The sequence below is a fragment of the Thunnus thynnus genome, chromosome 1 (assembly GCF_963924715.1).
Source record: "Thunnus thynnus chromosome 1, fThuThy2.1, whole genome shotgun sequence".
In the NCBI taxonomy this organism is placed as follows: domain Eukaryota; kingdom Metazoa; phylum Chordata; class Actinopteri; order Scombriformes; family Scombridae; genus Thunnus; species Thunnus thynnus.
The window spans coordinates 11,243,123-11,264,707 of NC_089517.1; the positions used below are offsets into that span (position 1 = coordinate 11,243,123).

Here is a 21,585-nt window from a genome sequence, read left to right on the forward strand (position 1 = left end):
AATATTTAATAGATTTTTGCAGATAAATTCAGTAATCCACATATATATCACCATATGTGTAAATAAGTTGCATCTTCTAAGATTTAGGACAACTCTCTGATAGGATACAGGAGATCTCAGCTGTTTAATAAGTACAATTACCTTTCTTTCTCTTTCATAAATGTTAAATTCAGGCTCAAAGCTACTTGAATTTTGTGGCCTTTGCTCTCCTTTTCTTTCTCCTTTTATCTGTATGCCATGCTTGTTGACAGCAATGTACTTTTTGTTGGAACGTATAATTATTGTTTTATTTTATATAGTCTGTATGTTGTGTTAATGTGTCTCATATTTCATAAAATGTAAAGTCCCCTTCACTTAAAAATTGTTTTGCTTATTGTTACTTCAGTTGGATATTTGAGCTTCACTGTGCAGAATGATGTATGTGCAGAGTTTGACACTAGAAGGCTGTTTTCACATTTATCTGCAGAAGGGGGAAAGTTTCTCTGTGCTCACATTAAATCTGAGTTGAAGTCATGAACATATGAGCATGATTTATAGCATCACAACTAGTTTGGTGGGTCCAGTATGCAACTTACAAAAGTGTGATGTGGAAACTTAAAGCCTGCAGTGCACATACACTGAGAATGGACTTTTCAGTGATGTAGGAGACATCTTGTGTCCAGCACATTATTGTTCCCATCAGAGTATTTCTACATGTGTTACATCATGTCAGGAGGGGATCGTGAATTTAAGATGTTGTTTTATTCCGTCTGTTGTTGACATGTTTATATACTCATCAGAAGAATCCTTTTTTAATTCTTTAATGTATTATATTTTTGTGTTTTGTTACCTGTGCAAATAAATAAATTGGAGAGGGAAGGATGGGTGAAGATAACCAAGCAAGTGATGAAAGTCGGAGCTGAGAAAACATCATGTGGGGAATAGTCACAACAAAAAGTGGTCACAATCCCTGTAAGAAACAACGAGGAGGCCTTTGAGTTTCTGTGCGGCTGACAGTGCACAGCAACTCCTTCAAAGAATGAGTGTAAGGAGTACAGAGGAGCAGCTGCAGAGGTGGCAGACTGCTGTGTGAGATAACAAACGTTTGTGACAGCTCAGAAGACTGGAAGCAAAGATGTGGGCGTGTATCTGATGTGTATATAACCACCCGCCTGCTTCCTCAGCCATTTTACCACACATGAGGCATGCGGTGGACGGCTGGGGTTTATTCCAACATAAATAAAGTCTCTGATCCTTCTTGGGATGACGAATTTTATAAAGATGGGATTCTTTGCGGCCGGCTAAGGGGTTACAATGGTTAACCAAATGGCTGCAAGTGGATGTATGGGACTGATTAGGACCCTGGAAATGAGATTAAAGAAAGATCTAGCAACAGATTGAATTGTACTTGCCATAATTGCTGAGAACAGCTTATTCAGTGCAGACCGCAAAAAAGAGAATCATAAAACCAAGGAAGAGGAGGAGTAGAGAGGAGGGAGGGCTGCCACTTGAAACCAGCAAGCTTTTCTCAAAGAAATCAAACCCAGGACAAGTCTTGTATCAATTAGAGGGTGTGTGCATGTTGTGTGTTTGTGTGTGTGAACAGAGGATGGGATAAGGAATAGATTAGCATGTGCCCATAAACTTGGAGTTATGCTCGAAGCTTGTATTAATTATATTTTTTGTACTGTAAGTAATCCTGATTATTTTCAAAAGCAAAAGGCCAATTCAACCACATTGTATTTTTTAAATGGAAAATTCCCCTGTGCTCAGTGACTGTGCATGCCATGAATTTATCTGAAATGAGATAACTGAAACAGCCTTGACCTCTGTTGGAGGGGGGAACATCTCAGCATCTCGTTTAAAAGAGCTTTAATGAAAAATAAATCTTGAGAAGAGAAAAAGAGCAACAGACAAATCAATAGAGGCACGGGCTCAAAGATAAAAGTGAGCGCTGTGTGCCAAAGAGCTACTCGCTCTCATTCCTGGGTTGATTGTGCTTCAAGTGAAACCACATGAACGGAGCAGTTCCCACAAGGGAAGTAAGTGCACGGAGCTAAAAGTACACATTCACTGTATGACTGACTGACTTCAAGCTGCTGAAATCTTGGTTTCAAATTCTCTGTACCATTAAACATTCATAACTGAACAAGCATCAATCAAAGTTTGGGGGAATAAACATCCTTAGTTCTTATTTATTACAATTTCAACACTCAAAACCTCAGCTAATCTGCTTTATCGGGACTGTGGATGTAGTACGATCAGATTCAATTTACAGTGGTTTTGCAACATAAGCAAACAACCACACAACTGTCATCACTTTGATTACAATATTGCTAAATCCTGATTGGTGCAAAGTAGTATCACATTTTTCCAACTGCAAGTGAGAAAACCACAGTGGGAAAAACAGGACATTTTACAATTGCTAATTAGCAGCTGAGAATGATGGGAGTCATTAATTTGCAGATATTTGGTCATAAATCAAAGTTTTGGGCAAATTAGAATCTTGACTTGAAGATGATGCTTCTTGGAAAATGTATTCATCACCAAAAGTAATTTTAATTCATCCTGAAGGTGACATAAAACTGCACATAAGTTCACAGCATTCTGTTCATTTAGTTGTCGAGATGTTTTATTCAAAACGAATGGCAACCTGCTGGTGGCGCTAGAGGGAAGGTCAGGGCATCACTAAAGTCGTTGGAATGAATCCACTTGACAGCATGGGTATCTGGCCTAAATTTCACACCAATCTACCCAATAGATGTTGAGATATTTCAATCTGGAGCAAAGTGTTGGTCTGACTGATTGACATTACCATTTAACCACCAGCAGCTGCAGAAAGTTATTTACTGTGGTAATAACAAAATACACCAAACAAAAAAAGGTAGTTTTCTATGTTAGGCACTTTTATTGATTTTATTTTACTGATTCACAAACACAAATACTATGCCAACAAATACAACCAATTTAAACAGATTGGTTTATATTTATTTAGAGGTTTAACTGGATTTAATTAGTAGTTTATATTAACAGTTGAAGAAATATCCAAAAGAAAGATCAGAGTTAATCCCAAATGTCTACATAACAAAACTCAGAAGGTTTTGTTTCCTAAACTAACTGTTGTAAACAGAATATTTGGCCAAAGTATAAAAACAGAGAGGAAGAAATTTTAACTTGGCAAGGTGTGTTAGCTTGAAGGTAATGACGGGAGTGTTTCAAATAACAAATCTTTCAAGGGTTGCCTATCAACATAATTTAAGGGATCTGTTCTATTCTTAAATGGCATCCTACAGTAAATGTTACCCTGAACATGTGTTTTGTGCCGTTCTACTTCCAGACCTGCTGAATATCAGAATTGTCACACTGTAGTACAGTAATCAAAGTAGTACAAAGCTATGAAAAATATGTCAGTGTAAAGGCACGAGAGACTTGCTCAACAATCACAACACCACTACACTACACCATGAAGAGTCACAAAGAGTCGGCTCAGGGGTACGCAACCCTTGTTCTAAGGAGAGCTGCAAAGTTCACTGCCGAAAATATTTAGGTTTTATACATAAAGTCCAGCTGTAGTTGGGACATTTTGCTGCCTTTACAATGATTTGGTTTAAATGTAAAGTAATGCAAAGCAGCGTGGTATTAATAGTTAAAGTTAGTTCAGTTTACACCACATTTCAGATTCTCTCAACTATCTGAGATTTCTAATATATTTCCTTAGTGTTAAGTACAGGCATGCAGACAATACAGCTACCAAAAAACAACAACTGCCTACCCCTGGGCCATACTGATTATTACAATTTCATCAACTTGGCCTGCCAAGTCTCACCACTAGAGGACACTCTGGTTTCAACAAAAGGACGACGAGCCACTGCAAACTGTAGGACACAGCAAGAGATCTCTACTCCACACCCTCATGACTCAAATCCAGCATCAACCATGGACAGTCTCATGTGACTGCCGTAACTGTGTGAGTGACATAACTGAAAGCTCTCCCACATCTAACACAGTACTATCAACCATCTACCAAAATGGCAAGTACTTTTTAGATTTGGATGATGTCTTTGGTATTTGGATCATTCTGAAAGCACTTATGCTAAGTTTGGACCTCCAGAGGAAGATAGTAACTGTGCCCAATGTGACAACATGAGAACAGTCTGACTCTTAACATCTCAAGTGAGTGGCTGAAGTGTTACAGCTGGCCTGAACACGCCAAGTTTAAAGGAGAGGTTCAAATTTTTTTTCAAGTCTGTATTGTAATGTGCTTTGAAAGAGTTATTAGCCACTGTAATAATTCCTTCTGTGCATACTGGCTTTGAAGGGGGTCTACTTCTAATCCTGTCGATGTAAGATGTGGGACAAAATTCTCAGTTTTCTATGCAAAAATGCATAGCTGCAGTCTGAATTAGATATATAAAGTGTATTCTTCCCAAGCTACGGTGGTTTTAGTACAGAATTGACTCTTTTTGTTATTGTGTCTTCCCTGTAGCTCAGCAAGGAAAAACACCAGCTGAGGAAACACAAAGAGAGATCTCTTCAAGAGGAACAGCTACAGGGGCCAATAACTCTTTCAGTGTACACATGAACATCTGAGTATTGTAATAAGGTTGACTTACAAATAAAAAAAAGTGAACCTATCCTTCAAATTCCAGCAAACATCATGACACAAACATACTGTATGAGAGCTGACTGTCAGGTGGGAATGTGAAAAGTGGTCTTTGTGTTAAAGAGAGAGTTATCTATATAGGGGGGACCTACATACATTCAAATTATTCCAACATTACTGAATATAATGGGTTAATAGCAATGCAAAGATCTGCATTATAATTTTCTAAGATTTGACAGAAATGTGTGTAATCACACACTTGAAATTGAAAAAATAAATTCTGCGCATAGGTTGATGATTAAGTCAAAATGATTTCACAGTTTGATACAGGACATCTTGAACTAATCCAACGCCATTTTAATGTAAACAGAGTTTTAATTTCCTGTTTTTCAACTGAAGTTCAAATAATGTATTTGCCCCTAAAATCTACAGTTATTCACCTACAGCCACGACAAATACGTTCAGATATTTGGGAACTGAAGTGCAGCTGTACTACACATAAATGTACTTTAGCTTCAACGGCTTGTTTGGAGAAATATTGCCTGAAACACACACACACACACACACACGCACGCACACACACACACACACACACACACAAACACACACACTGGGCACCCACAGGGGCCACAGCAGGGACTCTCTGCAGCGGAGGATGTGAGAATGGTGAATTTGAGTCAGCAGGCAGCATCGTGTTTGGTTGGAGGAAGCTTTAACACACAAACTCTTGTCTCATGCGGATGATCTGTAGTAAGGCGGCTTGGACGTCCTCATCCATGTGGCCCTATGAGAGAAACACAGTCAACAATGGGCTCCAGTTAATCCATTTGTCCCCAATTTTAAACACTGGAAGCTCACTTCTAGGCTCTGACTGTTGGGTCTTATCAATTACTGACAAAACAGATCATTATATGCTTCAGTTTCTACAGCGATGGTGCAAATAGCCCTTCATATACAGTAAACAACCTGGTCTTCATGCTTTGAGACTCTCTGCCAAAAGATCTGAGACTCGCAGAATCAGTAATATCTGTCAAAAAAAGCCCTTTCTTTTTTAGTTTTATTATGGTGTATTTTATTTCATTCTCTATTTTAAGTGGCCTGATTTCATTTAATTATAGTGCTGAATTGTTCATCGTGATTTTCCTCAATTTTTGCCTTGAAAAGCGTTGTATAGATTATGTTTATTATTATCGTTTTTATGTATTTATTGTATAAAGAATTTGGCCTGAGGCTATACTTTGTAGTACCATGTTTGCCTTTTTGATGTTTCATTCACTTGCAGCCTTCTCCCACAGGATTTCTGGCCATTACTGTTACCATTACCTTTTTCCAATTCATCTGCAGCGGCTGCTTCCAGTAATCAGCGTGCTTTCACAACCTTTCACAACAACTCTGCTATATTTGCTGTAGCGCAAATATCTAAATTACCTCTAACTGTGGAATGGTGGCTAAAAGTACATTTTAAAAAAACGTGATTGGATAAAAGCACAACCACATATTGACAAAAAACAGACGTGATTTCATTATCCTTATCGTTTGTTACATATTATTCAATACTGGTATTAAGATGATCATTTATTGCGTTGAAGTGTTTTGCCAGTGTGTCATAAACGATGCCTTCAATGTGATGTTTTACATGATGTGCTAATGTTGACTGAAAGATAACCAGAGTCTTTTTACAGCTGGATGTGACCTTCTGCACTAGTAGTTTGAAGCACATAACTTTCTGCTGCTGTAATGATGTTGAAAATTTATGACTAGCATTTTCTTTTACTTTTTTTTTTAGAAAAAGATTTCTTCTCAAAATCATTCAAGTATTGCTGGGCGCTATAATCAACACAGTGTATGTTACATGATAAATGCTATATGATAAAAGTCCACACTGTGTTTACAATAAAGGCATTTTTTGACTCAAGACAGTTTAACTTAAAAAAACGGTTTACTTTTATGCAATCAAGTGTGTTTTTATGAAATAATTAAATGTTTTGTTTTCCAAAAGTTACATTAAAGATATGCTGTCATGTCTAATTATTGAATCAGTGCGTTCTGGATCCTTACTGTCGCTGTCATTAAAATAGTCAAATACAATAATCAAACTATTTAAAACCTTAATTATTTTTAGTAAATATCATCCACAGAAATGTGACAAACTGTCTCAGAGCTTGCTCTATAATTTCCTTTTAGTTGATGTTGGATACCAAAGAGTTAACTCTCAGTTCAATAGAGGGACGTACCTGTGCTGCACTGAGAAGATGAGTTCGATAAATTGAAACCACCTCCCTGTGTTGCCTCTCAGCATCCTTAATGAGGGAAACAGGCAGAGAAAGGAAACAGAGGTTACTGCTGGCCAGAGCTGCAAATGCTGATATGGATTAGTTTTTATATACAGAATCTTCCAGCTACAATTCAATCTGAGGACAAGAATAACACCCAATTTTTAAAACTAACACATAGATAGTAAGGCAAAAAGTATTCTACTGCACAGTACAGCTAACAGTCTATAGCGGACATATGAATATGTTTACATATATTTGAATGTGTGATGTGTGTCCACTCACAGCCAGCTGCTGCTGTAGGCCCTTGATCTGTGCTTGGAGAGTGTCGATGTGCTGCGTCTGTCTCTTATTGGGAGCGTTGCTTGTGTATGCCAGCTGGGACAGACCATTCAGCGCCTGCTTCAATCGCTCAACGTCTGTCAGCAACTCTGTGATCTGAAACACACACGGTAACATTAATGACATATATATTTTATAGCTTTACCAACCACACAACAAAACTAAACAAAAATGTATAGCTTAAAGAATCAATGAAAAATCCAGTTTTACTTTAAAATGTAGATATACAGTATGTTATGTATGTATACTTTCCTGAGCAACACTTTTAATATAATTCTGAATCTGTATTTATTTAATTTAGTTATAGTCAAACACACATTGTGCCAATAACATAATAGTTTAAATACAGCTATAAAACCATGAATGAGCTCAGTAATAATAATGATAATAATAATTCCTACCTTCTTGTCTTTGGCTTCAGTCTGCTGAGCGGATGTCTGAATCCTCCTCTGAAGATCACAGATGGTGCTGAGTGACTCGTCGTACCGCTCTTTCAGCTCCCTAATTTCTCTTTCAATGGCACGTCCCTTCTCCTGGACAGCCTCCATCTCTGTCTTGGCCTTGCTCTCACCCTCCCTTGCTTGAGTCGCCTCCTGATGGACCTCTTTGCACTCCTCTGCTAAGCTCAATAGCTTGTTGCTCAGGTTGGCAGCCTCCTCCTCCAGTTGCTGCTTCTCCTTAGTCAGCTGGTTCATTTGGTCTTCCCTATTGCGAAGCTCCTCGAGAGCCTGAGTGGCTTGAAGGAGCTCAGATTGCAGCGCAGAGACGTCCTCGGCCCTCTGGGCATTGTTCTCCTCCTCTTCGCGAAGTGCCATTCGGAGCTTAGCGACCTCGTCCTCCAAGGCTTCCTTGGCCATGGCCTGTTCTTGCAGCAGAGAAGCCTGATCCCCACAGCGTTCCTGAAGCTCTTTCTGCATGGCACAAACCTTCTGGGCCTCCTCTTGCTGAGCATCTCTTGCTTTCTTGCAATCAGCCTGGGCTTGCTGCATGGCATCATTAAGGGCTTTCAGCTCTGTGTCATATGTTGCTATCCGAGTCAACTCTGATTTCAGACGCTCCTGGAGATTTTGGATCTGAGTGTTGCAGAGGGCGTTCTGCTCTTGAAATTCAGCTTTCTGGAGGGTTACCTCTTTGTGCTGCTCCTCTAGGTCGACCAACTTCAGAGTTAATTCCTCAAATTTACCCTTGAACTCTTCCTCCACTTCCTTGTGCTTTTCACTGGTAACAAGAGCGGTGTCTAGTCTTTGTTGAACAGATTCCATCTCAACTTTTAGTTTCTCTTCCTCCTGTTTGTTACTCTTTCTGGCAGACTTTTCTTTGTTATACTTCTCTTCCATTTCCAGCAGTTTGACCGTTAACTCCTTCACCTGCGCACTGTACGAGTTTTCTTTTTCCTCCACCGCTGTCAGTGGGATAAACTTGGACTGAATTGCCTCCTGTATGGTATCAAGTTCTTTCTTCTGGGCCTCCAATTCTTGAGTAAGCTTTCCCGTTTCCTCCTGGGCCAACACATGCATCGCTGACACTTGGTTTGCTCTGTTCTCTGCCTCAACCACAGCAGTGTTTAACTTGTCTGTGATTAATTTGTGCTCTTTAACACTTATATAGTCTTTTTTCATCTCCGACTGAACCTTTTCCAACTTTTCTTTCAACTTATCGTTTCCTTCTTTCACATTCTTCAATTCTTCCCCACTTTCTTTTTCCTTGGTCTCCAACTTCAACATCTCAGCTTTAACACTCTCTATCGTGGAACTTAACTCCATCTTCATTTGTTCGTGCTGCTGTCTGGGTACATACTCTCCCTCCAGGCTCTGTTTCAGAGTCTGGCTCTGTGCTGTCAGTTGTACACACTCTTTATCTCTGTCTTCACATCTCTTCTGGAAAAGTTCAAGTTTCTTAATCAAGTCAGCATTCTGAGACTTCAGAGCATCCATTTCACTCTGGTGTCTCTCACTGCCACCTTTGAGGCTGCTGATATTCTCCTGCAGAGCGGCCCTCTCGGTTTGAAGCTGCTGGACTTGTGCCTCTGCTTTTCCGTAACGTTCACTGGCTTCCACCAGCTTGTCCTCCAGCTCCTCCAAAGCCTTTACCATGTTCATCCGGGCTTCATCGTGGACCTTTATGGGTATGAAGTCAACCTCAACCCTGCTGTTGAGCTCATCCAGCTGCTCTCGTAGTATATCTCTTTCTTCCTCGCTCTCCTCAACCTCTTGAATTAGTGCCTGGCTTTTTGCAGTCACATCGACCAGTTTCCTTTTCAGTGACGCATTCTGCTCTTCGAGAGCTGCTCGTATCCTTTGTTGCTCCTCAGAAGACATTGCCCCTGCTCCTCCCTGGGATGATGGACTATCTAGCTTTCGATGGAGTTCCGCCACCTCCTCTAGCACACGATCATAGTCCTCCCTCAGCTCAGCAATCTGCCGTTCCTTCTCGTCAACTGCATTGGTCAGCAGGTTTTTCATGTTGTCAAACTTCTCAGCTGGTACCGTGTTGCCATGTTTAGTCTGAACCTCCTTTAACTGTGTTTCCATCTCCAGGAGGGTTTCTGCTAGCTCATCTCTCTCTGCAGACAGAGCTACTAGCTCTTCGCCTAACCTTTCGGCCTCAGCTGCTAGCTGGCTTTCGCTGCTCTTGTACTCCTCCAAGGCCTTCTCGCTCTGTTTGAGGCGATTACGAACCCGACCCACCTCGGCTGAAGCACCTTCATACTTGGCTTTGACATCCTGGAGCTGGGCGCGCAGCTCTTCTGTTGCCTGGCCTCCTAAGTGCTCCTTAACTGCGACCACATGGGCTTGCAGCTGCTTCACCTTGGATTCAGAATCAAGCATCCTCTTCTGAACGTCCCTCAAGGCATCCTCTAGTTCTTGAACCTGCTGATCAGCCTGTTTCTGGATGGTGTCTTTGATCTGAACCAGTTCTTGACACTCATGGCTTTTATGGTTCAGGGCAGTTTGAAGCCGAGCCGTTTCTTCCTCCGCTGCTTTTTGCTTTCGTTTGACCACCTCAAGTTCATGTCGGAGTGCATCAAGCTCACCAGTGACATCCCAGCCTACAGTGGCCTGACTCTTCTCTAAAGGTCTGGACAGTGAACGTGTCAAAGCAGGATTCTGGAGCATCTTCAGAGACTGAAGATAAAAAACATTGAATCAACGTGTGTATTTATATCAATGATACAAATACATACCACATGGAAAACCAGCCACTTTACTGGAGAATAGTTGTTTATAGTACATAAGTTATAATTCTCTTTTGCAGAGAGACAAAGAGAAAACCATTTAGGATCTGAATATTAGCAGATTTATTTGTATTGTCAGTCCTGCAGTCCTGTTGCTTATATGCAAACTACTAACACTTTCAACACTGTATTCTTGATGTCTGCACGTCATCTGCAACTGCTCCACAGATAAAAGCTTACCTGATCAGAATCCAGGCTGTGAGCTTGTTTCATCAAAATGTTCTCTTTACCTGTTAAAAAAAAGAAGAGTGCAAACACAGCATTAAAACTATTCCACTCTCTGCAGGTGAAGTTCAAATTAACGTTTTCTACAGTAAATGTTCTTAATGTTTAAAGAAATGAAAGCAAGCTGACCTTTGATGACAGACTGCCCAGAGTAGTCCCCCTGTAAATGCATAGAAACATATAACAGCTGTTTTTAACAACTTTTAAACATTTACTACTGTTATCAATCCTGTAAACTAACATGATACTAACGGCCAAAGTACACCAGACATGGACGTGATGCATCACATAGGCGGGGCAGAGGCCTCACAGACTCTGTCTTTGTAGCATGTGGTTGTGTGCCAGCCATTGAGTTTAATGCAGTTGGTTATGCAGGGTTTGGAACTGGTGCTGAATTAATTAACTAGATTGTTTTAACTACAGGATCATGGATACATATTGATTTGATTGATTTATTTTAATGTGCAATAAAAAAAAAAACAACCACAAGGCTGCACTGCTGCATTGCATTGCCTCTGGTACAATCACTATTTATTTTAACAATCTGTCAACAGATTGTACTACCAGTTGGAGGGCTGCGTAGCTGCATGTAAAGAGAAAAAAACAGTGTTGTGCTGCGTCTGATGGTGTATTTCTACTGTAACACTGTGGAATTTCTAAAACTTGATGTAAGGTTCCCTACATTTATTCAACAGTTTCCTATAAAGACACTTATTTTTCTTTCCACTGACTTCTGTCTTGAATTTTCAGGACAAAACAACGCAAATAAGTGTAAGAAGGAATTGATACTAAAGATATGTACGATGTTTGAATACAAATCAAAAAAATCTCAATTGCATGGATGTATCTAAGTATTAAAGCCTCAAATATGTGATAAAATATCTAAACAGTCACTGACCAAAGTGCTCCTGAGCTGGACCTTGACAGTCTCCGGGCCTCGTGCTCCGTCCTCTCTTTCTTTGGCACTGAGTAACACCTTCAGCTGCTCCTTCTGATTCAGTAAAAAGAAAAACAAAAGCATGAGTGAGTCCAGGAGGAGCAACTGTCTATCCAGACATTTTCAAATGAATACATTAATGATCGAATAATGCCAAATATAAGGGGGCTCAACAGTCTAGTTCACAACTATTCATCATCATGCATCAAAAAGCTTTTTTAATTGAAATGATACCATTTTTTTTCATTATACTTTAAAATATTCTTTCTATCTTTGAGTAATGCTCAGGACAAAAACACAACATTTGGTAAAGACCTGTTGGTGCTGTGAGAGTTTTTGGTGCTAATGCAGGTGCTTCAAGCTTGAAAAAGTTGGCACTGTCAAAAGCGGCTCGATGAAAACATTTGGAGCAAAATTATCCTCCTGAGTGCTGCATATATACCTTGTAGCAAATGGCAGCTAACGTAAAAGCTTTTAAGGCAGCAGAATAGTCGATGCTTTATAATTTTCACAGAGTTTTTTTTCCCCATCGGAGGCAGAACCAGGCAATCCTAAAGAGAACACATCTGCTCTGTTGAGTGCCATACATATAGTATGTCTATGAGACCGGAAATACTGTTTGTCCAAGATACTAAAGCATATGGACAAATACTGAGCCACTCAAGTTATGTGAGTATAAGTATCACTGGAAGAGTGCAGCCTTCCTGGCACAGCAGCTCCTTGACATCAAGGATTATCTAAATCGTTATCAAGGACTACACAATAATATATATTTATTATTCACATATTCTTATCATTATTTTTAAACCGCACTTAATTATTTGTGAAATCTGATTTATTTATCTGTGCAGAATAGCACTTAACAATCAGGGCATGAAGAAGAGAGCACCTCATTCATCAAACAGTCTTAACAGAAAAAATTGTGGGATTCATTGATTATTGTTTTAGGTTGTGTTTCTTTCATTCCTTTTATAACAAGTCTCACACAGATGATAAAAAACATGGCAAGAACTACTTTTTAAATGTTTTTTTTTTTTTCCAGATTTGTTTCAGGGAATTATGTAGTTTGGATCGCTCCAGGACGACAAGACCCTGACTCCTCAATGTTTAGTAAGATGTTATTCAGAACTATTAAGTCACAATGGAGTAACATTTCAGATGATACTAATTAGTGCTGTCCATCTTCCTCTATAATCCAATTTGAATTTGTTCCTTATTATTTTTAATATTTGAATTATATTCAAATTTTTAATGCTCAAATTTAGCCTATTATTAATACTTACTATGTACCTATACACTGTGTACACAGACTTATGCATTGCCAAAGCCACTATCAGCATGTGGTTGTTATACGTTCTGTCCACTAGAGGGCATCCCAACATTACCAATAAACAGGTGATAGCTTTCTTCCTAAGTAATAATTAAGCTAAGGCACAAAATGAATAACATTAACTAAAATATAAATATTAAATAAGCTTTCATTTTACTGGATCATAGTAATTAAATTACGCGCTTAACTGAAATATAAATAAATCCACGTCAGTATGCACTTGTTTACATCAATATGGGACGTGTTATTTGGGTTGGGATGCACTGCGAGCGCAAATGATAGCGTGAGTAAGAGCTCTGTGTCCAAACCCCAAACTGGAGGCTGCAGCACTGATCACTCAGGCTCAAGTCTTTTACTGTTAGAGGTTAACGTTAGCACATTGAACATGAGATTGTTCAATTCAGCCAGACTCAGAAAACTTATTTGTTCATCAGACATGACATAAGCATTTCGTTTTCACATGCGGGTAGGCCAAAACAAGAGGGGTGAGATTCTCTAATGTTAGCTGACACATTTATAAAAAATAAAAAAATAGACATTCGAATAGTAATTTCAGCATTCGATTAGTATTTTTTTGTTATTCACTTTATATTCTACTGCCGAAATTTGTTCCAACAGCCCTAGTATTAATCCATACCAGTTTTTCACCCTGTTTTTCCCCTTTACTTCAATTCAACACATAAAGTTCTGTACAACATCAGTGACATCCACCCAAAATCTGTCTTTCTGCCTTTATGGCTCATATATTTAGTTGCCAAGGATAATAATCTAAGATTGGTTACATACCACCCTGAGAACTGCCATCAACCTTTTAACATGGGTATCAACAATACTATCTGTGCAGGTTTCATGAACCAATTTTCTTTTCTTTAAATTTGATTGTTGCCAACAAATTTAAGACAGAAAACAACTGAGAAAAATGTGTGAGGCCCAGTATGTTCAGGTGATCGTTTTTGTTTCAATACCTCTTTTTGAGTGTCTTCGACAGTCATCTTTTCCTGCAGATGAAAAAAAAAAGATTATGCACAAAGTCAAAGGAGAGATTAATAATTGGCAATTAGTCTGGCAGCTAACATTGAAAAATCTATTATATTCACTGAATGTAGTCGTCAATCTTTTACATAAGCAATTATTAATAAAAGCCTGCTCTGCGTAACCTGACGCGCCAGATGGTTTGTTGCACAGAACCATCTGGGAAGTCGTCCTTGGAAACTAGGTAACTTTTTTTTTTTTTTTTTATTACTTCCTATCCGTCATATTTCATCCAATCTTCACCAAACTTGATACATCTCCTATTTAGAGCACCCCGGATTCAACGGTCCCATATGTTCTTCAATCACTTTAACCATTTTCTGATGATTGGCTACCAAAATGGAGTGGGCGGGGTTTTCGGGAACAGAAGGCTCCAGCTCTTCAATGCAAAGACCAATTTCAACCAAAATTGGGTCACATGTCCACAAAGTGCCCTTGAGTGAGCCTATAAAATTTTATGTAATTTCACCACTGGGTGGCACTACAGTTAATATACATTTTTAAATAACTGCTTTTCTATAACCATTACAGGGCTGATACTTGGTACCACACATTAACATGGGAGACCAATTGTGCCTCCTTGTGGGGTTTCAGGAATAAAAGTCTCTAACTCTTCAATGCAATGACCAATTTCAACTAAAATTTGGTCACCTGTGCACAGAGCGCCATTGAGTGAGCAAGCGATAAAAGTTCATGCAATTTCACCACTAGGTGGTGCTACAGTTAATGTATATCTTTAAATAACTGCTTTTCTATTATCATTACCAGGCTACACATGCACCTCTCGTCAAGCCGCTCTGCATGTTAACACGACAGACCGATTGTACCACCTTGTGGCAATGTATGTAAGTTCCCTTCATTATCTTGGCAATACAGTGTGACTAAACTAAGCTTTATTATTATTTTTATGATTATTTGGTTGTTTTCTACCCTCTCATCCACAGCACACCATATGCACCAGCAAAAGGACAAGCCTCTGGTAAAGAAGAGGCACGCATCAAGTGTTTTACTAAACGTGTAGTGTCTAGGTCTTGCTGTGCTAGTGTATCATTTACCTGTGTGAGCTTCTCCTGTAGTATGTTGACCTGATCTAACAGGGCCCTCTGATCCTGGTGGTACTTCCTCAGACTTTCCTGCAGGGTCTCGTTCTGCCTCTCCAGGTCCTAAAACAAACATAAAACCATGAAGCTTACAAACTTAAACCAATCAAAATCCTTTTTGCTGAAAGGTGAAGAAACTTATAATTTATCACAACTTTATAGACATGGATGTCTTAATGATTTGTTTTTGACTTTGGAGGCAGAGAATTCAAGAAAACTCCCTTTGAGTGAATTTTTGAAGTGAAGTGAATTTGCTTCTGAGTCTGTTGCTACAACAATGTGAATGTGTGTGTTTGCGTGGAGAAGTTACACTTACATGTATCATCTGATCCCTTCTATTAGCCTCAGCTGCCTCGGACCTCTCCACTGAATGCTGAGGATAAGAAAGGATCTTTAGTGCCAGCTTTTGAGAACATAACCTTACATTTGGCAATGAAACGCTCACTAGATGGCAGTCATGTACAACTGAGCAGGAACTAACTGAAAAATGAAGAAACTGTACTAAATGACACCAAGACAAAGAAAATGATTTGAAATGGGGAACAATTGGAAGAAAATACAGAAACTTGAGGTATTCTCACAACACAGACTGCATGAGAGGTAGGCAAAATTATTCTAAAACACGTTCAACATGTGTTTAAGAGTTTGAGTTCTGAGGCTGCTGATAGGAAGAGTGACTTATTGTCAATAATCCCTTTGGGATGCAGAAAAAATTATCTTCTTCACATTTAAACAAAGGGAGTGATGCAAAATGGCTATACAAATGTGACATCATTGCTATCATCATCATGCTACATATACAAATGGAGGTCCTCCAATTACCTGTCGCTTCCACTGTTCAATCTTAGCAGCCTCTTTATCTGTAACAAAACAGGGAAACAACAAGTTCAGATTTCATCTTTCTGCCCGTGTGTTACCTAGATTTCGCCGGATGCAGGCACATTATGTTCAGAAAAAAAACTGTTTCTTAAAAACATTTTCAGGGAAAGCAATGCAAACACAGACAAAATGCAGACAAGTGCAAATAAGCATCCAGAAAACTATAATGAAAGGTGAGGGTATGGCTGCATCAGATCAGATATAAAAAAAACTAGATGTGTTGAGCAAGACTTAACTGACTGACGGATATAAACATCAGAATTGAAATCTAAAACAATTCAAAAATATTTTGACAAACAACGGAAATTAAATGAAAAAGCATCAGAGCGTAATGTAGCTTAACAGTGCCACACTATTCCCCATGACTCAGTGGATTGATGCTTTAAATAACCAATATTTTCTTGTAGCTAAAACATACTTGTATGTGTATATCACATACTTGTTTCTCACTATCTAAACCAATGTAGCAACAACTTTAGGCAACTTTTTTAAATGGCGTTTAAGAGTTTCAGCTTTAAGTGACTTTTAAAACTTTACAATTTTTGCACAGCACTTCAAGGGCACTTAATTTGACAGACATTCCTGAGCCCAATCAACGCTCATACTAACAATGCTCTTGTATTTATTCCAACCAAATTGCTAAACGCCTGTGGTGGCGTATCGTCCGTCATCTCACCTCTGCTGGCTTTGTCGAGGTAGCTCTTGACGATCGCAACGAGCTCCTGGTTCTTGCTGAGACGAGCGTAGTGAAATGCATCGTGACCCAAGCCGTCAACTGCCTTCACATCAACGCCGCTCTTTAACAACACCTCAACTGCATCCTTACAGCCGTACTCACAGCCCAGAATGAGCGCTGTCCTGAGAAAAAGAATACATGTTGAGAATTAAAATGTGCAAAATAGAAATGTAAAAATATAACTACACATTAAGCATTGAATTTATTTATCTATTTATTTATTTAGTTGCTTTTAAGATATTCTTAGGGACTCTTTTGCTGTAATGAAAATGTATGTAATCATGAATTTACTGAAACGTATAGAAATAAGGGGTGAATTTTGGTACAAATGTTTAATTTTCAGTGTCTCCCTTTTCAAAAATCAATGTTTTCTCTCATTTTCTAGTTTTATACATCACCTGCCTAACAGAGATTGTGGTTAATAAAGGTTTGTTGTATACTGTAGGCCTCTTTTCAAGGTAAATAAGGAAAATGACCAGAACTACCTCTAATAAATTTTGATAGCTAGTGCAAAATGCATTTACTGTGACTTTGGTTAATATCAGATACTGCTGGGAAATCACTAGAAATTTAAATGGCATGACTGGTTTACATAATCAACAGACGGCATCAAAAGCTTCCTTTTGTAAGAAACACGGGTAAAAAACAAAACAAAACAAAACAAAACAAAACAAAAAACGTACAATTTGATATCTGGCAACCCCAAAAAACAGCATGAGGGACTATGGCTCTTACTTGTTTTGTTTGTCCCGGATAGTGATATCAGCCCTTCGCTCCAGCAGCAGCTGACAGATGCGTGGATGACACATCTGGGTTGCCAGCACCAGAGGTGTCCTGCCATCCTGGAGAATAGCCACAGACATGCACATAAATTGCTTGCATCCAACCACATAATCACATACAGTTATAACACAATCACAATATTTGCCTGTACATGTCAATCCCAAGAATCTATTTGTCTCTAAACCTCGAAGATAAAATGTCCAGAATGTTGACAATTATCCAGTAAATAGACAGAGTGCTCCATTAACTACATTTAAGGTCAGTTGAAGCAGCACAACAAGGTATTCAATACATTTTAACCTCGTCCACTTTAAGGTCACTGACAAGGTAACAGCCTTTTTAAAAGCAGGCAGATTGATTTGCTTTTCAGCAATGATGACACAATACATGGAAAACGAAACAATATATTTGAAGAGACCATTACAACACACTGTGTGAAATGAAGTGAAATATCAATTCTCACAAAATCACTGGCATTCACAGACGCTCCACTGTCACAGAGAAGTTTCACACTGGAGGAGCAGCCAGCCATGACTGTGGAGGAAAAAAAAGATGAGTACAAATTGCAATCAATTCATCCCATTTACAGCTGAAAAATACACGCACATCCACTCAGCTCATGCACAGGTATGAACCTGGGTGCATCAGTTAGCTGAAAAGCTAAACAAATATCATTCAAGCAAGTACTGACTGTTTATATGGTCAAATTCACAAAAACATCTGGATGCTCTGTCAAGTGTCATTCAAAAATATTATGTAAGAGCAGTGGTTTGTCAGGGTCTATGTTCATTTTAAACTGTGGGAAGTCAGTATTCTACTAGACTAGATTAGAATAGAGTAGAGTTACGTGTAGAGTGCAGAATAGAGCAGAGCAGAGAGAAAAGAGTCTCACCAGCATCATGTAGAGCTGTTCTTCCTTGTAGGTCCACATTTCCAACTGGACAGTTGTGCTGTTGAGAATAAAACACACGTTGGCACAATAGAATCACGTTAAGTAAATTTATTTTACTAGTGCTGAGAGGTCCCTTAGAGAACCACTGGGGTATAGTGAAAAATATCTGCAAAAATACAATTTATAATGTATCTAATCCCAATAAATAAATCAAATAAATAAAAAGTCATTTTAAATGCAAGCATTTTTGTATTAGCTTGTGATTTTTAGCAAGTAAGTTTAGCTAAGTCTAGCAAATAAACATGGATGCAAACAATGCAGGATGAAAAAAAAGAGCTTTGTTTTAGACCTTAAAGACACACATAGTGAGTTTTGGTGAGTAAAACTCAATGTAGACATAATTTTTGTTTGTTTACTGTAAAACTCCACAGGGCAGCTTTAACCCATAAGTCACAAAATATAAAGGCCTCAGCAATGGGGGGGATCCAAGTCTGTGCTGAGATATCATAGATTTGATTTCTAACCACTTAAATTCAATTAAAATAAATATATGGAATAATTTTGATAAGGAATGGTGTGTTGGTACAGTGCAATTCCCCCATTCTTTAAGGAAATGTAAAATAATGTTGTAAAAGCATAAACAAAATACCTGGTTGCTCTTATGGTTTATTACCTGGTTTACTGTTGTGGATAATTAAAAAGACTCAATGTGCTCAGTTGTGATTTTTGAAATACAAATGCATAATGAAGCTACTGGACCTTTGAGTCACTACTACTCAATAATAGCTGGCTCTATTGTTTCTAACATACTGTATATAACTCAATTTTTTTCAATGTTTTAAAACAAATTAGCTTCATTCAACTATATGGCATTTCAGAGGTGATGTGAGCAGATGGCTTATTTTACTTTTCCCAAAAGAGGGGAATGCATCCTCAGGCATCCCATCACAAATGACCCTGGATAAAATTTATAGAAAAATATAAGTATGTTGTAGTTGTGAAAGAAAATGTGTCGAAACATTTTATTGTCAGTAGTTGGCACTGGAACTTGAGGGGCAACAGCGGGCAGGTCATATTAGGCTAAGTGGTGCTCTGCTGATATGCCTGTGACATCTCTACACGGTCAGTCAGCTGGTCGGACACCAGCAACTGTACCACTGTGGTGATGAGGGCCTGCTATGAAAGCCTTGAGGACTCAATGCTAACAGGGCCCTGATGTTGCTGGGTAAGCTTGCCAGCTAGCTCTGGCCCCCCACTATAAAAACCCAACTCTCTCTAGCAACAAGGTCCAAAATTTAGCAGGGCGCTCAAATGACAAAGTGAACGGGTGGGGGTGGGGGGGGGGCAGCAGAGGGAGCTGACGGTAGAGTATCAAGAGGGGAAATCCTATACCACGAGGGTTTCGGCTGACGAAGGGAGGTTGTGGTGGTGGTGGTGGGGGTGGGGGGGGAGTGTTGGCATCCAGCTGCTATGTCTGCTGTGATGACGGCACCAACAATGGACGGCAGGTTTGCAGGAGGGTAGGCTTGTCAACACCGCTGACAACCCTCTGCCAACAGCCGCGACCTCTGTTAGATCACTGCCATACGAGAGATGGAGGCGCGGGGGGGGGGGACTACGACGCTATGAGGGCACAATATCGCAGAGATCGCCCCCTCATTGTAAACACATAAATCCTCTAGTGGGGCACGGTGACTCAACAGGGCCTACTGTTGACCGATATGGAGTAGGCTCAGCTGCCAGAGCCGTTTGGCAATAATTATTTAAAAGGAGCTGAAAGGGAAACTGCTCTGACTGGCCAGTGACTGGGGAGCTGCCCTGTGGAGCATACATACAATAGAGCATGCAAATACAGAACAGACAAACATGACAAACAACTAAAAGAAACTTACTAAAATAAAAATAACATGCATTTTACCTGCAAGAGTTTCTGCACACACAGAGAATGTCCATTTCTTGAAGCCAGATGAAGAGCGTTTTTACCTGAAAGAGATAAATGCAGCAATCAGATAATGAAGGAAAGGGTAGGCAATATATTATAATACAAACGTCATAACGAACAGTACAAATTGATTTTACTGTACGTATGACTCTGTCTGTATCACTCCATCCCAACAGCTGCCTTACAAACAATTATGATCATTATGCTGTGACAAACCAGCCATGTAAGTTATTCTGTTGACCAGCTGATGCAAAAATCTGAAAAACCAAAATACTGCGGGCACTATGAGATGAATCAGTGCATCACTAAGAGCTTGGCTAAGCAGGTAAAGCAAAGGTTTGCCAAGCCAGAGATTGTCAGTTTTGTTACTAAGAACTATTAAATAACAATTGTAGTTTTAGTTTTTTTGTTATTATGTTGGGCATTTATTCTCCTAATTTAGAGTAAGTGTCCTGACCATTTGTTAACATCATCTAATTGTGCTTGCTGGGTGCCCTGCCATACTAGAACATGTGAATATTTGAGTACAATTCCAATATCACATCTGAAAGGGAATAAGTATCTAAATATCTCACTTTGTTATTGGTACCTTTTGTTTGAAACTATACTTGTGGGTTTAAGAATTGATTTCTTAAGCTTCTATTTTTTTTCAAATTTTCTTCATATCTGCTGACATTATTTAGATTTTGTTAAGATCAATATACCATTATTCAGTCAAGGTGCTTTCAGACAGCAAGCAGTGACTGATTCATTTCTGACAGCCAGATGTCGATGTTCTGTATTTTGGATGGACAGCAGCAGGACACAACTCCACTGCAAAAGCAACAGTCAGTACTGTGCACTACAAACTGCTGCTATCCGCCTAGTCTAACCTCCTCATTAAGCCAAATAGAGCAGGTTGTGGCTTAAAATAGAAAAAAAATGGTTGTCAGTATGATACAATTAATATAGGTTTTGCTAACTAATATCATAAATGTTGTTTATTGGCCCAGACTGGATCATCAAACTTTGAAGACCATTTATCTTCATTCACATATTGGTTCACTGCTGCTACAGAGGTGTATAATTCAGGGAACTCAGATATCAGTAAAATTACCTACTACATTGTTTTACTTTTGTGTGGTTTCTGTGGTTGCCATGGACACACAGCGAGCCACAGTGGAAAGTTAAAACAGTTGAACCATTAACATCAGATGGCAGCGGCAAATGATTGTGAGCATTCTTGAGAGTGTCAGCCGTCCGCTCTCTCCTCGCTGCTGCCACCGACCTTGGTGGCAAAGCTGCCATTGCATTTCAT

General features: G+C 39.2%; 1 protein-coding gene across 3 annotated transcripts in view; it reads right to left on the reverse strand.

The window, feature by feature from the left end:
* Window positions 1–2,864: 2,864 nt before the first annotated feature.
* The window catches only part of uacab (uveal autoantigen with coiled-coil domains and ankyrin repeats b), a 51,363-nt gene continuing 32,642 nt past the window's right edge, over window positions 2,865–21,585 (reverse strand). For 2 of the 3 annotated variants that reach the window (XM_067584266.1, XM_067584283.1), the window contains exons 4-19: window positions 20,265–20,329; window positions 18,347–18,407; window positions 17,918–17,988; window positions 17,407–17,513; window positions 16,612–16,793; window positions 15,879–15,916; window positions 15,373–15,429; window positions 15,012–15,119; window positions 13,890–13,922; window positions 11,556–11,648; window positions 10,787–10,817; window positions 10,613–10,662; window positions 7,599–10,322; window positions 7,141–7,293; window positions 6,817–6,882; window positions 2,865–5,366 (exon numbers count right to left, since the gene is read on the reverse strand). In XM_067584266.1, the coding sequence (XP_067440367.1) occupies window positions 5,295–5,366; window positions 6,817–6,882; window positions 7,141–7,293; window positions 7,599–10,322; window positions 10,613–10,662; window positions 10,787–10,817; window positions 11,556–11,648; window positions 13,890–13,922; window positions 15,012–15,119; window positions 15,373–15,429; window positions 15,879–15,916; window positions 16,612–16,793; window positions 17,407–17,513; window positions 17,918–17,988; window positions 18,347–18,407; window positions 20,265–20,329 (3,911 nt within the window). In that variant the 3' untranslated portion in view covers window positions 2,865–5,294. The remainder of the gene's footprint in view (window positions 5,367–6,816; window positions 6,883–7,140; window positions 7,294–7,598; window positions 10,323–10,612; window positions 10,663–10,786; window positions 10,818–11,555; window positions 11,649–13,889; window positions 13,923–15,011; window positions 15,120–15,372; window positions 15,430–15,878; window positions 15,917–16,611; window positions 16,794–17,406; window positions 17,514–17,917; window positions 17,989–18,346; window positions 18,408–20,264; window positions 20,330–21,585) is intronic. The other variant, XM_067584275.1, reaches the window with a different exon arrangement.